The 20,212-nt window shown below is 31.8% G+C and overlaps 1 protein-coding gene across 3 annotated transcripts in view; it reads left to right on the forward strand.

Moving 5' to 3' along the window:
* LOC145292012 (DNA (cytosine-5)-methyltransferase 3B-like) overlaps positions 1-20,212 on the forward strand; it is a 667,010-nt gene that overhangs the window by 585,848 nt on the left and 60,950 nt on the right. For 2 of the 3 annotated variants that reach the window (XM_080138008.1, XM_080138010.1), the window contains 4 exons: positions 1,829-1,913; positions 2,721-2,866; positions 4,840-4,933; positions 19,487-19,632. In XM_080138008.1, coding sequence (XP_079994134.1) covers positions 1,829-1,913; positions 2,721-2,866; positions 4,840-4,933; positions 19,487-19,632 — 471 coding nt within the window. The remainder of the gene's footprint in view (positions 1-1,828; positions 1,914-2,720; positions 2,867-4,839; positions 4,934-19,486; positions 19,633-20,212) is intronic. The other variant, XM_080138009.1, reaches the window with a different exon arrangement.

A 20,212-nucleotide genomic window follows, 5' to 3' on the forward strand; every position in this document is an offset into this window, starting at 1 on the left:
GTATCATTGTATATTACATTTGTACGTGAAACTAATCCCCATACTAAAATTTTCAAATGTTTCTTAATATATTCACAAGTAATTTTCAAATGTTTCTTAATATATTCACAAGTACTCATCTAAAATAATTGATTAGAAAATCATAAAAGTGAGGAGAGGAATAACAGTGTTCATCTAAAGATTTACCAAAATTAGATTAATTAAAAATTTACCAAAATTAGATTAATTAAAAATTTACCAAAATTAGATTAATTAAAAATTTACCCAAATTAGATTAATTAAAAATTTACCAAAGTTAGATTAATTAAAAATTTACCAAAATTAGATTAATTAAAAATTTACCAAAATTAGATTAATTAAAAGCACTGAAATTACAAAAATTACTGATCGATAATTTTTATTTATTTTGGTGCGATTACAATTGCGATTCCTCAAAGCAGACAATGGATATTCATATATATTTTCAATATTGCTGTTTAAAACGAAAACAAATGTCCTAGCATATTTCACCTTGTCTGAATACTTGGTAATTTTTTCTTTGTTCATTATATTAATATGTATTAAGTTCTGACCTAGAAAATTCAAAAAATAAAATAAACAAGAAAATATAAGATGTTATTTTGTCAATATGAAATTGAAAATAGTTTTATCATTTGCTTTTCGTTGGGCACAGTCATCTTGATGAGAGCATACTACAATCATTGTGATTGGTTGATTAAGCAAGAAAATGAAATATGTATTCTGATTGGCAACATTTTGTACGTACAAAACTAAAAACTAAGGATCTAATTCGACAATTAAAATTAAAATTAGTAAAACACCAAAATTTTGCATGTGAAAGATTTTCCAAGGTTTTTTATAATCTTATACACATTATATCCAAAAGTAATCCCCACTGCTTTTATATCTCATTAAAAGTAATAATTTTCACCCTGAGCCGATGGCTTATTTTTTGACAGTATATTATTTAAAGATAGATTTTCTTATTGTATCTTTAAAATTTTAATGTTTTTTTTATCATAAATTTACTATGTAAATTCTGTGAATGTGGTTGACTTGGCTCATATTAGCACAGCTGGGCTTAATCGCTGACATACAATAGCAAAACATGCTTTCTGTGCCTGCTGCTATGCTTCTATATAAATAAATGCTTAAAACTCGTAACAAAATAGTGTCGCAAAAATGATCCTCACTGAATGTAGAAGAGTCTGAACTAAAAGTTAGGATAAAATGATTTGAAACACAAGCCAGATTAAAAAATTTACAAGACATTTCTATATTTGTAGACCAGAATTGATTGCAAAATTGTAACTTTGAATTTTTTCAAGCAACACAAATAAATGAATGAAAAATTCTATTTTTCCTTTTCTCCAACTGTAGGTCACACAAAAGCATTTTTATCAAGTTTTTCTTTAGAAGAAAAAACATAAAGAACTCAGAAATTTAGAGAAATATTTCTTATTTTCTTCCTTCTTTTAAAAACTAATTAAATATTCTTTTTCCAATCACAAATTTGTATTAATAATTTTTATGAAAGTTTATTCATTGATTTAGTTTTTGAAAAATATTTATACTTTGTAATTCATTTATAAAAAGTATGAATTAATGATAAATTACTTTAACAGAGAATAGAAAGTGAACATCACAAAATTAGCTTTGATAAACGATTCTTAAAAACTTTACTGAACTGCTTTTCATTACAGCATGTGTTTAAATGACTTATTATAAAAATTTTAAGTTATAATTTAATTAATTATGATTTTATTTTTGTATATATGAAGGCAGATTTTTAAATTAAAGACATGTTATGATTTTTGTTGTATTTCAGAAACCTGATTTGTCTTATTTGACAAAAAATCCTACTTCTCAACTTCATCTACGTGTATTGTCATTGTTTGATGGAATTGGTACAGGTAAGGGAAACTGATTATAGAGTTAAGAATTCATGATCAGTAGTAGAGAATAAAATGTGTATTGGTCACAGGTAGTTTGTGACTCGCATAATTAATTTGAGTAGCTGACAACACTGACTTGATGAGAGTTAAGTTGAGATAGTGGCACTTCCAGCTCTCGGGCAGAACTGAAGATTTGCTGTGGAAGCTTTATGGAGAGCCATTCATGGTAGAGGCTCTGTGACCAGCGATGATGTTGTTAAACAACAGATTAACTATAATTAATTTCACAACATATAACAGTTAAGTGTCTTCGGCATATATTAACTGTATTTATTTTATCCAGTTCAAAATAATAGTTGTTTGTTTTGGTTTAGTTTGTGAAAAATGAAGTTTTTCTGTTTTCTCTTTGTTGTTTGAAAATGGTAGCTATTTTTAGCACATATTCAGTAATGTCAGGTTTCGTGCCTGTTTCTGCCGACCAGCATGTGTTGTTTTCAATAACAAAGGAGCAGTGATTTGTGACCACAACAACTGTAATTGTGACTAAATGAAAATATTGGACACTATTTATTTCGTTATTGAAAGAAAAGAGTTGCAGGACGAAAAAAAATATTGAAACCTTCATCATGTAACAATTTTAATTCAACAATGTTACAATTGCAATTATGAGTTTAAAAACTGAATGAAATTTTATAACAACAACAAAAACAATTTTAATAATTTTTCTTAAAATTATCAGCAATCTTTTAAAATGTTTTAGGGTTCACATTTACTTCTTATGTTTGATGTTTTTGTATATCTAACTAATTCATGGATCTGTTTTAGGTAAAGTTGCTCTTGATCAACTTGGAATAGTTACTAGTGGTTATTTTTCCAGTGAAATAGATTCAGATGCAATGATTGTGACAAGAGTAAATCATGGTAATAGCATCATAGAAATTGGTGATATTACACGACTTACAGAGAATGAAGTAAGTTTGAAAATGAATTTTCTTTTTTTCTAAACATCCGAAATAAACAGAAGTAATGTTGCATTCATTCCTCATTTCCTTTTTAGATCAAATTTTGGAGAATAATGCACATAGGCTTTTGAGCTAGCTGGGGGGGGGGGACTGGCGTTGCCCGGGTGTTTAGAGGTGTGTGTGCTCGGGCAGGGGGGGGGGGTATTAATCAAAACATAAGAATAAGCAAAGTAAATATTTTAAAATATTAAAATGTTAAAACTTAAAAAAATCGAAAAAATATCCCAAAAAATCTAACGTAAGGCAAACGAACGATGTTAAATGTAAAAATCAGAAAAACAAAAAAAGAAAACGCGAATGTGATGGAAAAAGAAAAGAGAAAAACGAACGTTAAAACTACTTTAAAAAATCTGAAAAATAAAAACAAAAAAAAAACATGTGAAAAATGGCTTAAATAACCCTGTTTCAATATTAAAATTTAAAAAATCGAAAAAAAGAAGACATCTCACACCACGATTTGAACAACCGGGGCACCCGGCATTGCTCAGGTGTTTTTGGGTGTGTGTGGTTGGGCGGGGGTGGGTGTTAATGAAAACCTAAGAGTAAGCGAAGTAAAAAAAAAAACAGAAAAACGAATGTTAAAAAAATCTGAAAAATATGTGAAAAATTGCTTAAATAACCCTGCTTCAATATTAAAATTTATAACATCGAGGAAAAAAAAAAAAAAAAGACATCTCACACCACAATTCGAACCCAAAATGTTTAGATACTGAGGTCGCTCTCTAAGCAACTGAGCTAAGATGACGTCGCCAAACTTGTGTCGCTTTTTCAAATATTTAAAGTAAATCAGGTTACGACATCGTATGACACATGCGTAGAAGCGAACTCGTCATGAGAGGACAGTTTTTGCTGAGTCCTCCCCTCCTTCCCCCCTGTCGAAAACTACTGATTTCAGGGTGAAGGAATTAACATTTTTGGTCAATTTTTCAATATTTGTCGTGCAAAGGTTGGAATTTTAAAATGATACCAATCTGGCAAAAATCCGTGACCCGTGTGAAAAGTTTTTGCGAGACATGCAAACACACATACATATATACATACAAACAAACACACATACATACACACATTTTCACTTTTATACCCCCCGCTAAGCTCAAAAGTCAAAATGAATCATTGTTTAGTGGCTAAAGTAAATTGGATAACATTTAGATCTAATTTTGAGATGAAAATTTTTAATTAAAAGGAATCGATATTTCTGATTAATACTAGTCATCTCTTTAAAAAAAACGTCTGCATTTTTTATATATTTTGTTGAGTCATATCTGGAACCGTTGTTCTAATCTGAACCGAAATAGTAGAAACCAAACAGACGTGTATTCAAGTTTATGAAAACAAACGGCAAGTTTATTTACAGCATCTAAATTTGTTTGATACATCTGAGTGCGTCTTCATCTTTCCTAAAATAGATATTTTTTTATGGCACAATGTTATTTGAGACAATTTTTTCTTATAAAAATGGTCAAGAATGGACTTAATAATAGTCTATTGACTGACTAAACCAATATTTGAATTTAATCACCAGGTAACTCTGATCCTTTAAATAAATCCTTTAGTTTCATTTTGTCATGATAAACTCAATGTTACTCTTCCTTTTCTTTTGTCCTCTTGATAATCTTGAATCTTTTTTCATTTGTAATATGAAATCTAGATTATTTGTTAGAAAACAGCAGTGGAATGAATTTAAAAGAATCTGCCATTTGTTGGACTTTATAAGAAATTCTATTTTCAATGCAAACCTAACTAAAACTTAAATGAGATAAAAGGAATTGAAATGCAGATGACCAAATTTGAGACGTTTCCTCAGAAATAGAAGAAACATTTAAAAAACATTGGAATAATAATTGTCATTTTAGTTGTTTCATTTTAGGGAGTGTTTTAGGGTTCATTGAATAATGAAAATTTAATTAACAATTTATTTTCAGCTTTTAAAGTTGTGCCCAATTGATCTTGTGATTGGAGGTTCTCCATGTAATGAATTATCTTTAGTCAATCCAGCAAGAAAAGGCTTCTCAGAAAGTAAGTGAACCACCATTGCTCAATGGGCTGAGTTTTGAATCAGTAAAACAATTCATTCTGATTGCATTAGTATATTTCTTTCTTTTTCAGTCTGGATGTAACACATCACTCAATAAGTGCTGGTTCTGACATATAGACAGCATCACTAATAAACAAAATTCAAATGACTTTTATAAAGTATGAACCTTCAAACAATATATGTCAAAATTTGAACCTAACTCATTAGTTTAAAAATTAACTGTTATTTAAGTGAAGCTACTATTGCAAATTTTCAAAACTTGAAAGATCTGAATTCAGGTGTTGATAAAGCATTGCTTTCTGGTGGGAGGAAATACTGTCTTAAGTAAAGCAATACCTTAATAAGTTTTTGGTCCATTGGTTAAGAGATGGTATGCTAGCTTAAACCAGGGTTGTACAGTCACAAGTGATGCTGAATGCTTACCTAAATTAAAATTTTATCCTGGAAAATATCAAAAATGTCTACAAACATCTTTTAGTTGATTATAAATTAAAGTTATTTGTGATAGCAGAAGAATTGAAGTATCAGGAGGCAGTGCATTCACCATATTGTATGCACATCTGCCAATGAGAAAGAGTGTTCAAGGTAGCTGTTATGTTTGCTCACTTTTGATCAAAAACAACAACACATTCAGTTCATTGTATCCAACTGTTTCAGTGCAACAAAAGAGTTTTTTTTTTGCATCAATGTATGACAATGTGTGGAACATAAATGCCTACAACACATCCTCTGAAATATTTAATGTTTTATTATATTTGTTCAGTTTGAAAGTTTTAAAACCTAATTCTTATTTCCCTTTGAGATTAATCTAATCAATTTATGAAGAATTTGAAAATGTATGACAGCCATTTTCACTGAATTTAAGTAAAAATGGCACTGATAAATAATGGCATAAGTGAATGAAAATCTCACAATGAGTTTAAGGGGAAAATATTAGAAGTTTGTCAAATTAAAAAAAGAAATTATATTTACACTTAAAAGTCCTCCAGAACCACAATCAAAATAATATTTAACTTTTTTTTAATTGATTACATTTAGTTACATTTGAACACATTGGTGGGTGGGGTTGGGGGGGTACAATTACATTAGAATTTAGAGTGTACATATAAATTTAATATAAAATAATACTTCATTTTCGTGTCATTCTAAATTTTTAGAGCAGTTAAAAACTAACCATAAGTCCGAAAGTCATAAAGCCACATTTTTTGTATTATCACTCAGACTTAAACAATAACATTTTATACTCAAGTTTGATAAAAAAACAAAAAAAACAACATTAATATTGACCATTGAAACAAACAAAATGTGTTACATGTCCTTAAAACAAATGGTGATCAATTTATATTAAATTTATATGCAAAACTGACTTTTATTGTTTTATTTATTTTACCACTAACTTTTTCAAGCTCTTTACATGTAATCACCTAAAAGAAGAGAAAATCATATTTTGGAGGGGCTGAATTAAAATAATTCTTTATTTTCTATCACAACAAAAAGTTACAATTGAAAATTGAGAAAAAACAAAGAAAACGAGCACTGATAATTTCATATATTTAGAAAGTACCATAAAATATTACGAAATAAAATAAAACATCTTATAGTTTTTTTTCTAAGAAAAAAATTACTGATAAACAGAAATAAATTGAATATAAAATGTTTTGTTTTTTTTAATCCTTGAAATTGAATTCTTTCTTCATTGGTGAATTTTGGTCTCTATTTAAATTATTTTGGTGAGCTATTGTCCAGTCACCATTACACAATAAAACTATTTTTCTGAACACCATGAAAAAAATATCTAAGAATATAGAGGTGGGAATCAGTTTTATGCATAAATTTAACATAAAAGGAGCTATTTCTGAGACGTTCTTGCTAAAATAGCAGTTAACAAAAATATTTATGTCTGGTGAGTCTTTTGGTGGTGTGGTTTGATGTTTGATTCAGATTTCTTGTATTGTATATAAAGTCTGGTGAGTCTTTTGGTGGTGTGTTTTGATGTTTGATTCAGAGTACTTGTATTGTATAGAAAGTCTGGTGAGTCTTTTGGTGGTGTGTTTTGATGTTTGATTCAGATTTCTTGTATTGTATAGAAAGTCTGGTGAGTCTTTTGTTGGTGTGTTCTGATGTTTGATTCAGATTTCTTGTATTGTATAGAAAGTCTGGTTAGTCTTTTGTTGGTGTGCTTTGATGTTTGATTCAGATTTCTTGTATTGTATAGAAAGTCTGGTGAGTCTTTTGGTGGTGTGCTTTGATGTTTGATTCAGATTTCTTGTATTGTATACAAAGTTTGGTGAGTCTTTTGGTGGTGTGCTTTGATGTTTGATTCAGATTTCTTGTATTGTATACAAAGTCTGGTGAGTCTTTTGGTAGTGTGTTTTGTATGTTTGATTCAGATTTCTTGTATTGTATAGAAAGTCTGGTGAGTCTTTTGGTGGTGTGTTTTGATGTTTGATTCAGAGTACTTGTATTGTATAGAAAGTCTGGTGAGTCTTTTGGTGGTGTGTTTTGATGTTTGATTCAGATTTCTTGTATTGTATAGAAAGTCTGGTGAGTCTTTTGTTGGTGTGTTCTGATGTTTGATTCAGATTTCTTGTATTGTATAGAAAGTCTGGTGAGTCTTTTGGTGGTGTGCTTTGATGTTTGATTCAGATTTCTTGTATTGTATACAAAGTCTGGTGAGTCTTTTGGTGATGTGTTTTGATGTTTGATTCAGATTTCTTGTATTGTATACAAAGTCTGGTGAGTCTTTTGGTGGTGTGTTTTGATGTTTGATTCAGATTTCTTGTATTGTATAGAAAGTCTGGTGAGTCTTTTGGTGGTGTGCTTTGATGTTTGATTCAGATTTCTTGTATTGTATAGAAAGTCTGGTGAGTCTTTTGGTGGTGTGCTTTGATGTTTGATTCAGATTTCTTGTATTGTATACAAAGTCTAGTTAGTCTTTTGGTGGTGTGTTTTGATGTTTGATTCAGATTTCTTTTATTGTATAGAAAGTCTGGTGAGTCTTTTGGTGGTGTGCTTTGATGTTTGATTCAGATTTCTTGTATTGTATAGAAAGTCTGGTGAGTCTTTTGGTGGTGTGCGTTGATGTTTGATTAAGAGTTCTTGTATTGTATACAAAGTCTGGTGAGTCTTTTGGTGGTGTGTTTGATGTGTGATTCAGATTTCTTGTATTGTATAGAAAGTCTGGTGAGTCTTTTAATGGTGTTTTGATGTTTGATTCAGATTTCTTGTATTGTATCCAAAGTCTGGTGAGTCTTTTGGTTGTGTGCTTTGATGTTTGATTCAGATTTCTGGTATTGTATACAAAGTCTGGTGAGTCTTTTGGTGGTGTGCTTTGATGTTTGATTCAGATTTCTTGTATTGTATAGAAAGTCTGGTGAGTCTTTTGGTGGTGTGTTTTGATGTTTGATTCAGATTTCTTGTATTGTATAGAAAGTCTTGTGAGTCTTTTGGTGGTGTGCTTTGATGTTTGATTCAGATTTCTTGTATTGTACACAAAGTCTGGTAAGTCCTTTGGTGGCGTGCTTTGATGTTTGATTCAGATTTCTTGTATTGTATACAAAGTTTGGTGAGTCTTTTTGTGGTGTGTTCTGATGTTTGATTCAGATTTCTTGTATTGTATAGAAAGTCTGGTGAGTCTTTTGGTGGTGTGCTTTGATGTTTGATTCAGATTTCTTGTATTGTATAGAAAGTCTGGTGAGTCTTTTGGTGGTGTGCTTTGATGTTTGATTCAGATTTCTTGTATTGTATAGAAAGTCTGGTGAGTCTTTTAGTGGTGTGTTTTGATGTTTGATTCAGATTTCTTGTATTGTATACAAAGTCTGGTGAGTCTTTTGGTGGTGTGCTTTGATGTTTGATTCAGATTTCTTGCATTATATAGAAAGTCTGGTGAGTCTTTTGGTGGTGTGCTTTGATGTTTGATTCAGATTTCTTGTATTGTATACAAAGTCTGGTGAGTTTTTTGGTGGTGTGCTTTGATGTTTGATTGAGATTTCTTGTATTGTATAGAAAGTCTGGTGAGTCTTTTGGTGGTGTGCTTTGATGTTTGATTCAGAGTTCTTGTATTGTATACAAAGTCTGGTGAGTCTTTTGTTGGTGTGCTTTGATGTTTGATTCAGATTTCTTGTATTGTATACAAAGTCTGGTGAGTCTTTTGGTGGTGTGCTTTGATGTTTGATTCAGATTTCTTGTATTGTATACAAAGTTTGGTGAGTCTTTTGGTGGTGTGCTTTGATGTTTGATTCAGATTTCTTGTATTGTATAGAAAGTCTGGTGAGTCTTTTGGTGGTGTGTTTTGATGTTTGATTCAGAGTACTTGTATTGTATAGAAAGTCTGGTGAGTCTTTTCGTGGTGTGTTTTGATGTTTGATTCAGATTTCTTGTATTGTATAGAAAGTCTGGTGAGTCTTTTGTTGGTGTGTTCTGATGTTTGATTCAGATTTCTTGTATTGTATAGAAAGTCTGGTTAGTCTTTTGTTGGTGTGCTTTGATGTTTGATTCAGATTTCTTGTATTGTATAGAAAGTCTGGTGAGTCTTTTGGTGGTGTGCTTTGATGTTTGATTCAGATTTCTTGTATTGTATACAAAGTTTGGTGAGTCTTTTGGTGGTGTGCTTTGATGTTTGATTCAGATTTCTTGTATTGTATACAAAGTCTGGTGAGTCTTTTGGTGGTGTGCTTTGATGTTTGATTCAGATTTCTTGTATTGTATAGAAAGTCTGGTGAGTCTTTGGTGGTGTGTTTTGATGTTTGATTCAGAGTACTTGTATTGTATAGAAAGTCTGGTGAGTCTTTTGGTGGTGTGTTTTGATGTTTGATTCAGATTTCTTGTATTGTATAGAAAGTCTGGTGAGTCTTTTGTTGGTGTGTTCTGATGTTTGATTCAGATTTCTTGTATTGTATAGAAAGTCTGGTGAGTCTTTTGGTGGTGTGCTTTGATGTTTGATTCAGATTTCTTGTATTGTATACAAAGTCTGGTGAGTCTTTTGGTGGTGTGTTTTGATGTTTGATTCAGATTTCTTGTATTGTATACAAAGTCTGGTGAGTCTTTTTGTGGTGTGTTTTGATGTTTGATTCAGATTTCTTGTATTGTATAGAAAGTCTGGTGAGTCTTTTGGTGGTGTGCTTTGATGTTTGATTCAGATTTCTTGTATTGTATAGAAAGTCTGGTGAGTCTTTTGGTGGTGTGCTTTGATGTTTGATTCAGATTTCTTGTATTGTATATAAAGTCTAGTTAGTCTTTTGGTGGTGTGTTTTGATGTTTGATTCAGATTTCTTTTATTGTATAGAAAGTCTGGTGAGTCTTTTGGTGGTGTGCTTTGATGTTTGATTCAGATTTCTTGTATTGTATAGAAAGTCTGGTGAGTCTTTTAATGGTGTTTTGATGTTTGATTCAGATTTCTTGTATTGTATCCAAAGTCTGGTGAGTCTTTTGGTTGTGTGCTTTGATGTTTGATTCAGATTTCTGGTATTGTATACAAAGTCTGGTGAGTCTTTTGGTGGTTTGTTTTGATGTTTGATTCAGATTTCTTGTATTGTATAGAAAGTCTGGTGAGTCTTTTGGTGGTGTGTTTTGATGTTTGATTCAGATTTCTTGTATTGTATAGAAAGTCTTGTGAGTCTTTTGGTGGTGTGCTTTGATGTTTGATTCAGATTTCTTGTATTGTACACAAAGTCTGGTAAGTCCTTTGGTGGCGTGCTTTGATGTTTGATTCAGATTTCTTGTATTGTATACAAAGTTTGGTGAGTCTTTTTGTGGTGTGTTCTGATGTTTGATTCAGATTTCTTGTATTGTATAGAAAGTCTGGTGAGTCTTTTGGTGGTGTGTTTTGATGTTTGATTCAGATTTCTTGTATTGTATAGAAAGTCTGGTGAGTCTTTTAGTGGTGTGTTTTGATGTTTGATTCAGATTTCTTGTATTGTATACAAAGTCTGGTGAGTCTTTTGGTGGTGTGCTTTGATGTTTGATTCAGATTTCTTGTATTGTATAGAAAGTCTGGTGAGTCTTTTGGTGGTGTGCTTTGATGTTTGATTCAGATTTCTTGTATTGTATACAAAGTCTGGTGAGTTTTTTGGTGGTGTGCTTTGATGTTTGATTGAGATTTCTTGTATTGTATAGAAAGTCTGGTGAGTCTTTTGGTGGTGTGCTTTGATGTTTGATTCAGATTTCTTGTATTGTATACAAAGTCTGGTGAGTCTTTTGTTGGTGTGCTTTGATGTTTGATTCAGATTTCTTGTATTGTATACAAAGTCTGGTGAGTCTTTTGGTGGTGTGCTTTGATGTTTGATTCAGATTTCTTGTATTGTATACAAAGTTTGGTGAGTCTTTTGGTGGTGTGCTTTGATGTTTGATTCAGATTTCTTGTATTGTATACAAAGTCTGGTGAGTCTTTTGGTGGTGTGCTTTGATGTTTGATTCAGATTTCTTGTATTGTATACAAAGTCTAGTTAGTCTTTTAGTGGTGTGTTTTGATGTTTGATTCAGATTTCTTTTATTGTATAGAAAGTCTGGTGAGTCTTTTGGTGGTGTGCTTTGATGTTTGATTCAGATTTCTTGTATTGTATAGAAAGTCTGGTGAGTCTTTTGGTGGTGTGCTTTGATGTTTGATTAAGAGTTCTTGTATTGTATACAAAGTTTGGTGAGTCTTTTGGTGGTGTGTTTTGATGTTTGATTCAGATTTCTTGTATTGTATAGAAAGTCTGGTGAGTCTTTTAATGGTGTTTTGATGTTTGATTCAGATTTCTTGTATAGTATCCAAAGTCTGGTGAGTCTTTTGGTTGTGTGCTTTGATGTTTGATTCAGATTTCTGGTATTGTATACAAAGTCTGGTGAGTCTTTTGGTGGTGTGCTTTGATGTTTGATTCAGATTTCTTGTATTGTATAGAAAGTCTGGTGAGTCTTTTGGTTGTGTGCTTTGATGTTTGATTCAGATTTCTTGTATTGTATACAAAGTCTGGTTAGTCTTTTGGTAGTGTGCTTTGATGTTTGATTCAGATTTCTTGTATTGTATACAAAGTCTGGTGAGTCTTTTGGTGGTGTGTTCTGATGTTTGATTCAGATTTCTTGTATTGTATAGAAAGTCTGGTGAGTCTTTTGGTGGTGTGTTTTGATGTTTGATTCAGATTTCTTGTATTGTATAGAAAGTCTGGTGAGTCTTTTGGTTGTGTGCTTTGATGTTTGATTCAGATTTCTTGTAATGTATAGACAGTCTGGTGAGTCTTTTGGTGGTGTGTTTTGATGTTTGATTCAGAGTACTTGTATTGTATAGAAAGTCTGGTGAGTCTTTTGGTGGTGTGTTTTGATGTTTGATTCAGATTTCTTGTATTGTATAGAAAGTCTGGTGAGTCTTTTGGTTGTGTGCTTTGATGTTTGATTCAGATTTCTTGTATTGTATAGAAAGTCTGGTGAGTTTTTTGGTGGTGTGCTTTGATGTTTGATTCAGATTTCTTGTATTGTATACAAAGTCTGGTGAGACTTTTGGTGGTGTGCTTTGATGTTTATTCAGATTTCTTGTATTGTATACAAAGTCTGGTGAGTCTTTTGGTGGTGTGCTTTGATGTTTGATTCAGATTTCTTGTATTGTATACAAAGTTTGGTGAGTCTTTTCGTGGCGTGGTTTGATGTTTGATTCAGATTTCTTGTATTGTATAGAAAGTCTGGTGAGTCTTTTGGTGGTATGCTGTGATGTTCGATTCAGATTTCTTGTATTGTATAGAAAGTCTGGTGAGTCTTTTGGTGGTGTGCTTTGATGTTTGATTCAGATTTCTTGTATTGTATACAAAGTCTGGTGAGTCTTTTAATGGTGTGTTTTGAGGTTTGTTTCAGATTTCTTGTATCGTATAGAAAGTCTGGTGAGTCTTTTGGTGGTGTGTTTTGATGTTTGATTCAGATTTCTTTTATTGTATAGAAAGTCTGGTGAGTCTTTGTGTGGTATGCTTTGATGTTTGATTCAGATTTCTTGTATTGTATAGAAAGTCTGGTGAGTCTTTTAGTGGTGTGTTTTGATGTTTGATTCAGATTTCTTTTATTGTATACAAAGTCTGGTGAGTCTTTTGGTGGTGTGCTTTTATGTTTGATTCAGATTTCTTGTATTGTATAGAAAGTCTGGTGAATCTTTTGGTGGTGTGTTTTGATGTTTGATTCAGATTTCTTTTATTGTATAGAAAGTCTGGTGAGTTTTTTGGTGGTGTGCTTGGATGTTTGATTCAGATTTCTTGTATTGTATAGAAAGTCTGGTGAGTCTTTTGGTGGTGTGCTTTGATGTTTGATTCAGAGTTCTTGTATTGTATACAAAGTCTGGTGAGTCTTTTGTTGGTGTGCTTTGATGTTTGATTCAGATTTCTTGTATTGTATACAAAGTCTGGTGAGTCTTTTGGTGGTGTGCTTTGATGTTTGATTCAGATTTCTTGTATTGTATACAAACTCTGGTTAGTCTGTTGGTAGTGTGCTTTGATGTTTGATTCAGATTTCTTGTATTGTATAGAAAGTCTGGTGAGTCTTTTGGTGGTGTGCTTCGATGTTTGATTCAGATTTCTTGTATTGTATACAAAGTCTGGTGAGTCTTTTGGTAGTGTGCTTTGATGTTTGATTCAGATTTCTTGTATTGTATACAAAGTCTGGTGAGTCTTTTGGTAGTGTGCTTTGATGTTTGATTCAGATTTCTTGTATTGTATACAAAGTCTGGTGAGTCTCTTAGTGGTGTTCTTTGATGTTTGATTCAGATTTCTTGTATTGTATACAAAGTCTTGTGAGTCTTTTGGTGGTGTGTTTTTTATGTTTGATTCAGATTTCTTGTATTGTATACAACGTCTGGTTAGTCTTTTGGTGGTGTGGTTTGATGTTTGATTCAGATTTCTTGTATCGTATAGAAAGTCTGGTGAGTCTTTTGGTGGTGTGTTTTGATGTTTGATTTATATTTCTTGTATTGTATAGAAAGTCTGGTGAGTCTTTTGGTAGTGTGTTTTGTATGTTTGATTCAGATTTCTTGTATTGTATAGAAAGTCTGGTAAGTCTTTTGGTGGTGTGCTTTGATGTTTGATTCAGATTTTTTGTATTGTATAGAAAGTCTGGTGAGTCTTTTGGTGGTGTGCTTCGATGTTTGATTCAGATTTCTTGTATTGTATACAAAGTCTGGTGAGTCTTTTGGTAGTGTGCTTTGATGTTTGATTCAGATTTCTTGTATTGTATACAAAGTCTGGTGAGTCTTTTGGTAGTGTGCTTTGATGTTTGATTCATATTTCTTGTATTGTATAGAAAGTCTGGTGAGTCTTTTGGTGGTGTGTTTTTTATGTTTGATTCAGATTTCTTGTATTGTATAGAAAGTCTGGTGAGTCTTTTGGTGGTGTGTTTTGATGTTTGATTCAGATTTCTTGTATTGTATATAAAGTCTGGTGAGTCTTTTAGTGGTGTGCTTTGATGTTTGATTCAGATTTCTTGTATTGTATAGAAAGTCTGGTGAGTCCTTTGGTGGTGTGCTGTTATGGTTGATTCAGATTTGTTGTATTGCATAGAAAGTCTGGTGAGTCTTTTGGTAGTGTGGTTTGATGTTTGATTCAGATTTCCTGTATTGTATTCAAAGTCTGGTGAGTCTTTTGGTAGTGTGCTTTGATGTTTGATTCAGATTTCTTGTATTGTATAGAAAGTCTGGTGAGTCTTTTGGTGGTGTGTTTTGATGTTTGATTCAGATTTCTTGTATTGTATACAAAGTCCGGTGAGTCTTTTGGTGGTGTGTTTTGATGTTTGATTCAGATTTCTTGTATTGTATAGAAAGTCTGGTGAGTCTTTTGGTGGTGTGCTTTGATGTTTGATTCAGATTTTTTGTATTGTATAGAAAGTCTTGTGAGTCTTTGGGTGGTGTGCTTTGATGTTTGATTCAGATTTCTTGTATTGTATACAAACTCTGGTTAGTCTTTTGGTAGTGTGCTTTGATGTTTGATTCAGATTTCTTGTATTGTATACAAAGTCTGGTGAGTCTTTTGGTGGTGTGTTTTTTATGTTTGATTCAGATTTCTTGTATTGTATAGAAAGTCTGGTGAGTCTTTTGGTGGTGTGGTTTGATGTTTGATTCAGATTTCTTGTATTGTATAGAAAGTCTGGTGAGTCTTTTGGTGGTGTGTTTTTTATGTTTGATTCAGATTTCTTGTATTGTATACAAAGTCTGGTGAGTCTTTTGGTGGTGTGGTTTGATGTTTGATTAAGATTTCTTGTATCGTATAGAAAGTCTGGTGTGTCTTTTGGTGGTGTGTTTTGATGTTTGATTTATATTTCTTGTATTGTATAGAAAGTCTGGTGAGTCTTTTGGTAGTGTGTTTTGTATGTTTGATTCAGATATCTTGTATTGTATAGAAAGTCTGGTAAGTCTTTTGGTGGTGTGCTTTGATGTTTGCTTCAGATTTTTTGTATTGTATACAAAGTCTGGTGAGTCTTTTGGTGGTGTGCTTTGATGTTTGATTCAGATTTCTTGTATTGTATACAAACTCTGGTTAGTCTGTTGGTAGTGTGCTTTGATGTTTGATTCAGATTTCTTGTATTGTATAGAAAGTCTGGTGAGTCTTTTGGTGGTGTGCTTCGATGTTTGATTCAGATTTCTTGTATTGTATACAAAGTCTGGTGAGTCTTTTGGTAGTGTGCTTTGATGTTTGATTCAGATTTCTTGTATTGTATACAAAGTCTGGTGAGTCTGTTGGTAGTGTGCTTTGATGTTTGATTCAGATTTCTTGTATTGTATACAAAGTCTGGTGAGTCTCTTAGTGGTGTGCTTTGATGTTTGATTCAGATTTCTTGTATTGTATACAAAGTCTTGTGAGTCTTTTGGTGGTGTGTTTTTTATGTTTGATTCAGATTTCTTGTATTGTATAGAAAGTCTGGTGAGTCTTTTGGTGGTGTGGTTTGATGTTTGATTCAGATTTCTTGTATTGTATAGAAAGTCTGGTGAGTCTTTTGGTGGTGTGTTTTTTATGTTTGATTCAGATTTCTTGTATTGTATACAAAGTCTGGTTAGTCTTTTGGTGGTGTGGTTTGATGTTTGATTCAGATTTCTTGTATCGTATAGAAAGTCTGGTGAGTCTTTTGGTGGTGTGTTTTGATGTTTGATTTATATTTCTTGTATTGTATAGAAAGTCTGGTGAGTCTTTTGGTAGTGTGTTTTGTATGTTTGATTCAGATTTCTTGTATTGTATAGAAAGTCTGGTAAGTCTTTTGGTGGTGTGCTTTGATGTTTGATTCAGATTTTTTGTATTGTATAGAAAGTCTGGTGAGTCTTTTGGTGGTGTGCTTTGATGTTTGATTCAGATTTCTTGTATTGTATACAAACTCTGGTTAGTCTGTTGGTAGTGTGCTTTGATGTTTGATTCAGATTTCTTGTATTGTATAGAAAGTCTGGTGAGTCTTTTGGTGGTGTGCTTCGATGTTTGATTCAGATTTCTTGTATTGTATACAAAGTCTGGTGAGTCTTTTGGTAGTGTGCTTTGATGTTTGATTCAGATTTCTTGTATTGTATACAAAGTCTGGTGAGTCTTTTGGTAGTGTGCTTTGATGTTTGATTCATATTTCTTGTATTGTATAGAAAGTCTGGTGAGTCTTTTGGTGGTGTGTTTTTTATGTTTGATTCAGATTTCTTGTATTGTATAGAAAGTCTGGTGAGTCTTTTGGTGGTGTGTTTTGATGTTTGATTCAGATTTCTTGTATTGTATATAAAGTCTGGTGAGTCTTTTAGTGGTGTGCTTTGATGTTTGATTCAGATTTCTTGTATTGTATAGAAAGTCTGGTGAGTCCTTTGGTGGTGTGCTGTTATGGTTGATTCAGATTTGTTGTATTGCATAGAAAGTCTGGTGAGTCTTTTGGTAGTGTGGTTTGATGTTTGATTCAGATTTCCTGTATTGTATTCAAAGTCTGGTGAGTCTTTTGGTAGTGTGCTTTGATGTTTGATTCAGATTTCTTGTATTGTATAGAAAGTCTGGTGAGTCTTTTGGTGGTGTGTTTTGATGTTTGATTCAGATTTCTTGTATTGTATACAAAGTCCGGTGAGTCTTTTGGTGGTGTGTTTTGATGTTTGATTCAGATTTCTTGTATTGTATAGAAAGTCTGGTGAGTCTTTTGGTGGTGTGCTTTGATGTTTTATTCAGATTTCTTGTATTGTATACAAAATCTGGTGAGTCTGTTTGGTGGTGTGTTTTGATGTTTGATTCAGATTTCTTGTATTGTATACAAATCTGGTTAGTCTTTTGGTGGTGTGCTTTGATGTTTGATTCAGATTTCTTGTATTGTATACAAAGTCTTGTGAGTCTTTTGGTGGTGTGTTTTGAGTTTTGATTCAGATTTCTTGGAACTGATATCATGCTTATGCAGATAATTGTTTTAGTTGAAGTTTTCTTTATTTTAAGCTGTTCATCTTTTGTGCATATTTTTTTTAGCTTGATGTTGTAGGCAATGATAATTCCTTTTTTTTTATGGTTGAAATTTAGATATTATCCAATAAAAGTTTGCATTAAACGTGTACCAACAATCAAAACTCTGAAGACAGGAAATCCTATAAACAGGTTTCTTGAAGGTAGATATGGTAAAAAAAACTGAAAGAAACAAAAACAACATTATTCAGAATACAAAGAGAAAAAGTTCAGAAACAAGAAGTTATAAAGGGCTGAATGGGTAGTCATATGTGTAAGGAAATCAACAACACAGCTAGAATTAAGGAGGCCAGACATGTAGATAAAGAAAATAAACAAAGTTCCAAGTTAAAATGAAATAATATAAAAAAATAACATTAAAGTATTAAAAAGTGTCTTTAAGAAGGGGATAAATAATGTTTCTTACCGTAGATTACTTAAAACAGCAAAGGATAATAGAAAATAAAAAACTGAGCCATGTAGGGCTAGAAGGGCAGCTAAAATTTTGGGTCAACCTGCCGGTGTCGAGTCAGGGGAAACTCTTTAAGAAAAATGTCCGGCAAGGGAGATAACTGTTTAAGGGATAAAACAAAGAGACATAATACAGTTGAATACTTAATTTATAATTATATATATAAAAACAATGTTATTTCCTAGTTTAATGCCACCATAAACATAATCTGGTCCATTATCCCACATGATAGGTGAACTCCTCCTCAATTTAGGCAATTAGCAAAGAAGAAATTTGTAAGAAAAGCTCTGAGATAAGTAAGGTTAAATGTAAATATAATCACTCCTGTATGTGGTCATGGAAGATGAACTCTTTGATTGGAGCAATCAGCAAAGAAGAAACTTGTAAGAAAAGTTATTAAATAATTTAGCTCACTACTATTAATAGTTTGGACTTGCTTTTTAAGTGTAAATAATTTAAGAAAGAAAAAAGTTTTACTACTGTTCAGAATGTTTCATATGAAATCTGATATTTTTTAAATTCTGCAGTAAGGTGCAAAGTTAGACAGCATTGTGTATTGAAAAGAGGAAGTAGTTATGTTATTTATTAAAATAAGTTAATATCTGATTATCAATTCAAAGTAAATAAACAAACTAAAAAGTACTAGAGAAGTAATTGGAAAAGTTCACTGATGCAAAAATCTGAAGTTATATTGAGCAGTCATTGGTTTTCAGAGATGCTCTGTTTGTTAATTATTCTGAATTAACCAATGATAATGTAGTTTTTAAGTGATTGAAAAGTATCGCACAATGATCTCCATGGCAGTGGTAGTATATAAATAGTAGCGAGTAAAAGTGAGTGCTATCTTCTCTTTAAACAGTTTGTTTGGGATAGTCTGGGAGGGTGGGTAAAATATGATAAATATAGCATGAGGATGAATTTAATGTAGAATTTCTGGAGACATGCATGAGTGCTATAAGTAATTGGAGTGTGGAACAGATAAGCATATAAATTGGTCAGTTATTTTCTTATGTCTAAAGATGTAAGTGAAAAAACTACTTGATTATATAGAAAATAATAGAAGAAGAAAAGGAAGAAGAAAGTTAAAAGGCAGTATCACTCTCCTTTTTTAAAAGAAAAGAGCGTTTGTTTTAAGGGTATTTTATTTTTGTTAAAGGAATTTATTAAAATCTTCTGTTTGATTGAATCCACTAAAATGATATACATATGTAAATTTGTGAGTCAATTGTTAACTATGTTTTAGTCTATTATACCTAGGAATGTGAACTTTGATAAAAAAAATACCAGTATGGATTTTTTCCATCATCCTCTGTCTCTCATGTATTTTATTGCTTTTTCTCTTCTCTTTCCTTCTAGTCACATTTGTCTCTCATAGAAAAAAATATGTCTGTTCACATTGAAAAAGTTTCTCTTATTAAAGAAGCAAAATTTCAATCTACTATGTCTTTTTGATGTTAATTTGTTCATTATATTTTGAGATTTATCCACATTTTCATTTATTTTTTAATATATTAATTTGAATTTATCCATCCAACAATACATAATAGCAGAAACATTATCTTCTTCAATATTATTTAGTCTTTATGCTGCAACTTAATTTCTCAAATACCACTTCTTATTGATCTTTTTTGAAAGCAATTTATTATGACATATTAATCAATGTCTTATTTATTTTTTTAAAGCAGGAACTGGAATTTTGTTTTTTGAGTTTTACAGAGTTCTGAATATTATACAGAAACTGTGTAAAGATAGGCATGTTTTTTGGCTATTTGAAAATGTTGCTGCTATGAAATCTGAATATAAAGCCATCATTTCTAGATATCTTGGTGTAAGTATTTTTATCTATATAATAATACTAGCAAGGGGTACCCGGCAAAGTTGTAAATTAAAGTGTGAAAAAAAAAAAAGTGCAACGTTAACTATTGCCCCATCGCGAGATGCTAATGGAAACACGTTTGAATTTATTTAATTACTTGGATTTAGCAGGTGCCCATTTTGATGAGTTAATGAGGTCAAGTTTGACTGTGGGATTTCATTTACTGATGAACGCTTTTTTTTTTTTTTTTTTTTCCCCCCCAAGATGTTATAGGAAAAAGACTAAGCCACATGCGGTGAGCGACAAATATTGAATATTTATCTTCCCAAAATCGAGCAAATTAAATAGACAGGCGAGCTTCGTTGTTAACTGTGAGATATTACGATTTATATGTGATATAAAAAGTTTTAAAATGTTGTGAAGCGAGTGACTGCTTCTCTGAAAAAAGCCTTTTGTAGACACACAGAAAAAGCGAACACGCATACATTTTCACTTTTATATTTATAGATTATGCAAAGGCATTTTTTTTTTGTGGATACATCATCATCGATCAGCCATTTTTAAAAGACAAGACCTTCCAAGATGCAAGAAA

Source organism: Euprymna scolopes, chromosome 13 (assembly GCF_053919585.1).
Source record: "Euprymna scolopes isolate OS-2025 chromosome 13, ASM5391958v1, whole genome shotgun sequence".
In the NCBI taxonomy this organism is placed as follows: Eukaryota; Metazoa; Mollusca; class Cephalopoda; order Sepiida; family Sepiolidae; genus Euprymna; species Euprymna scolopes.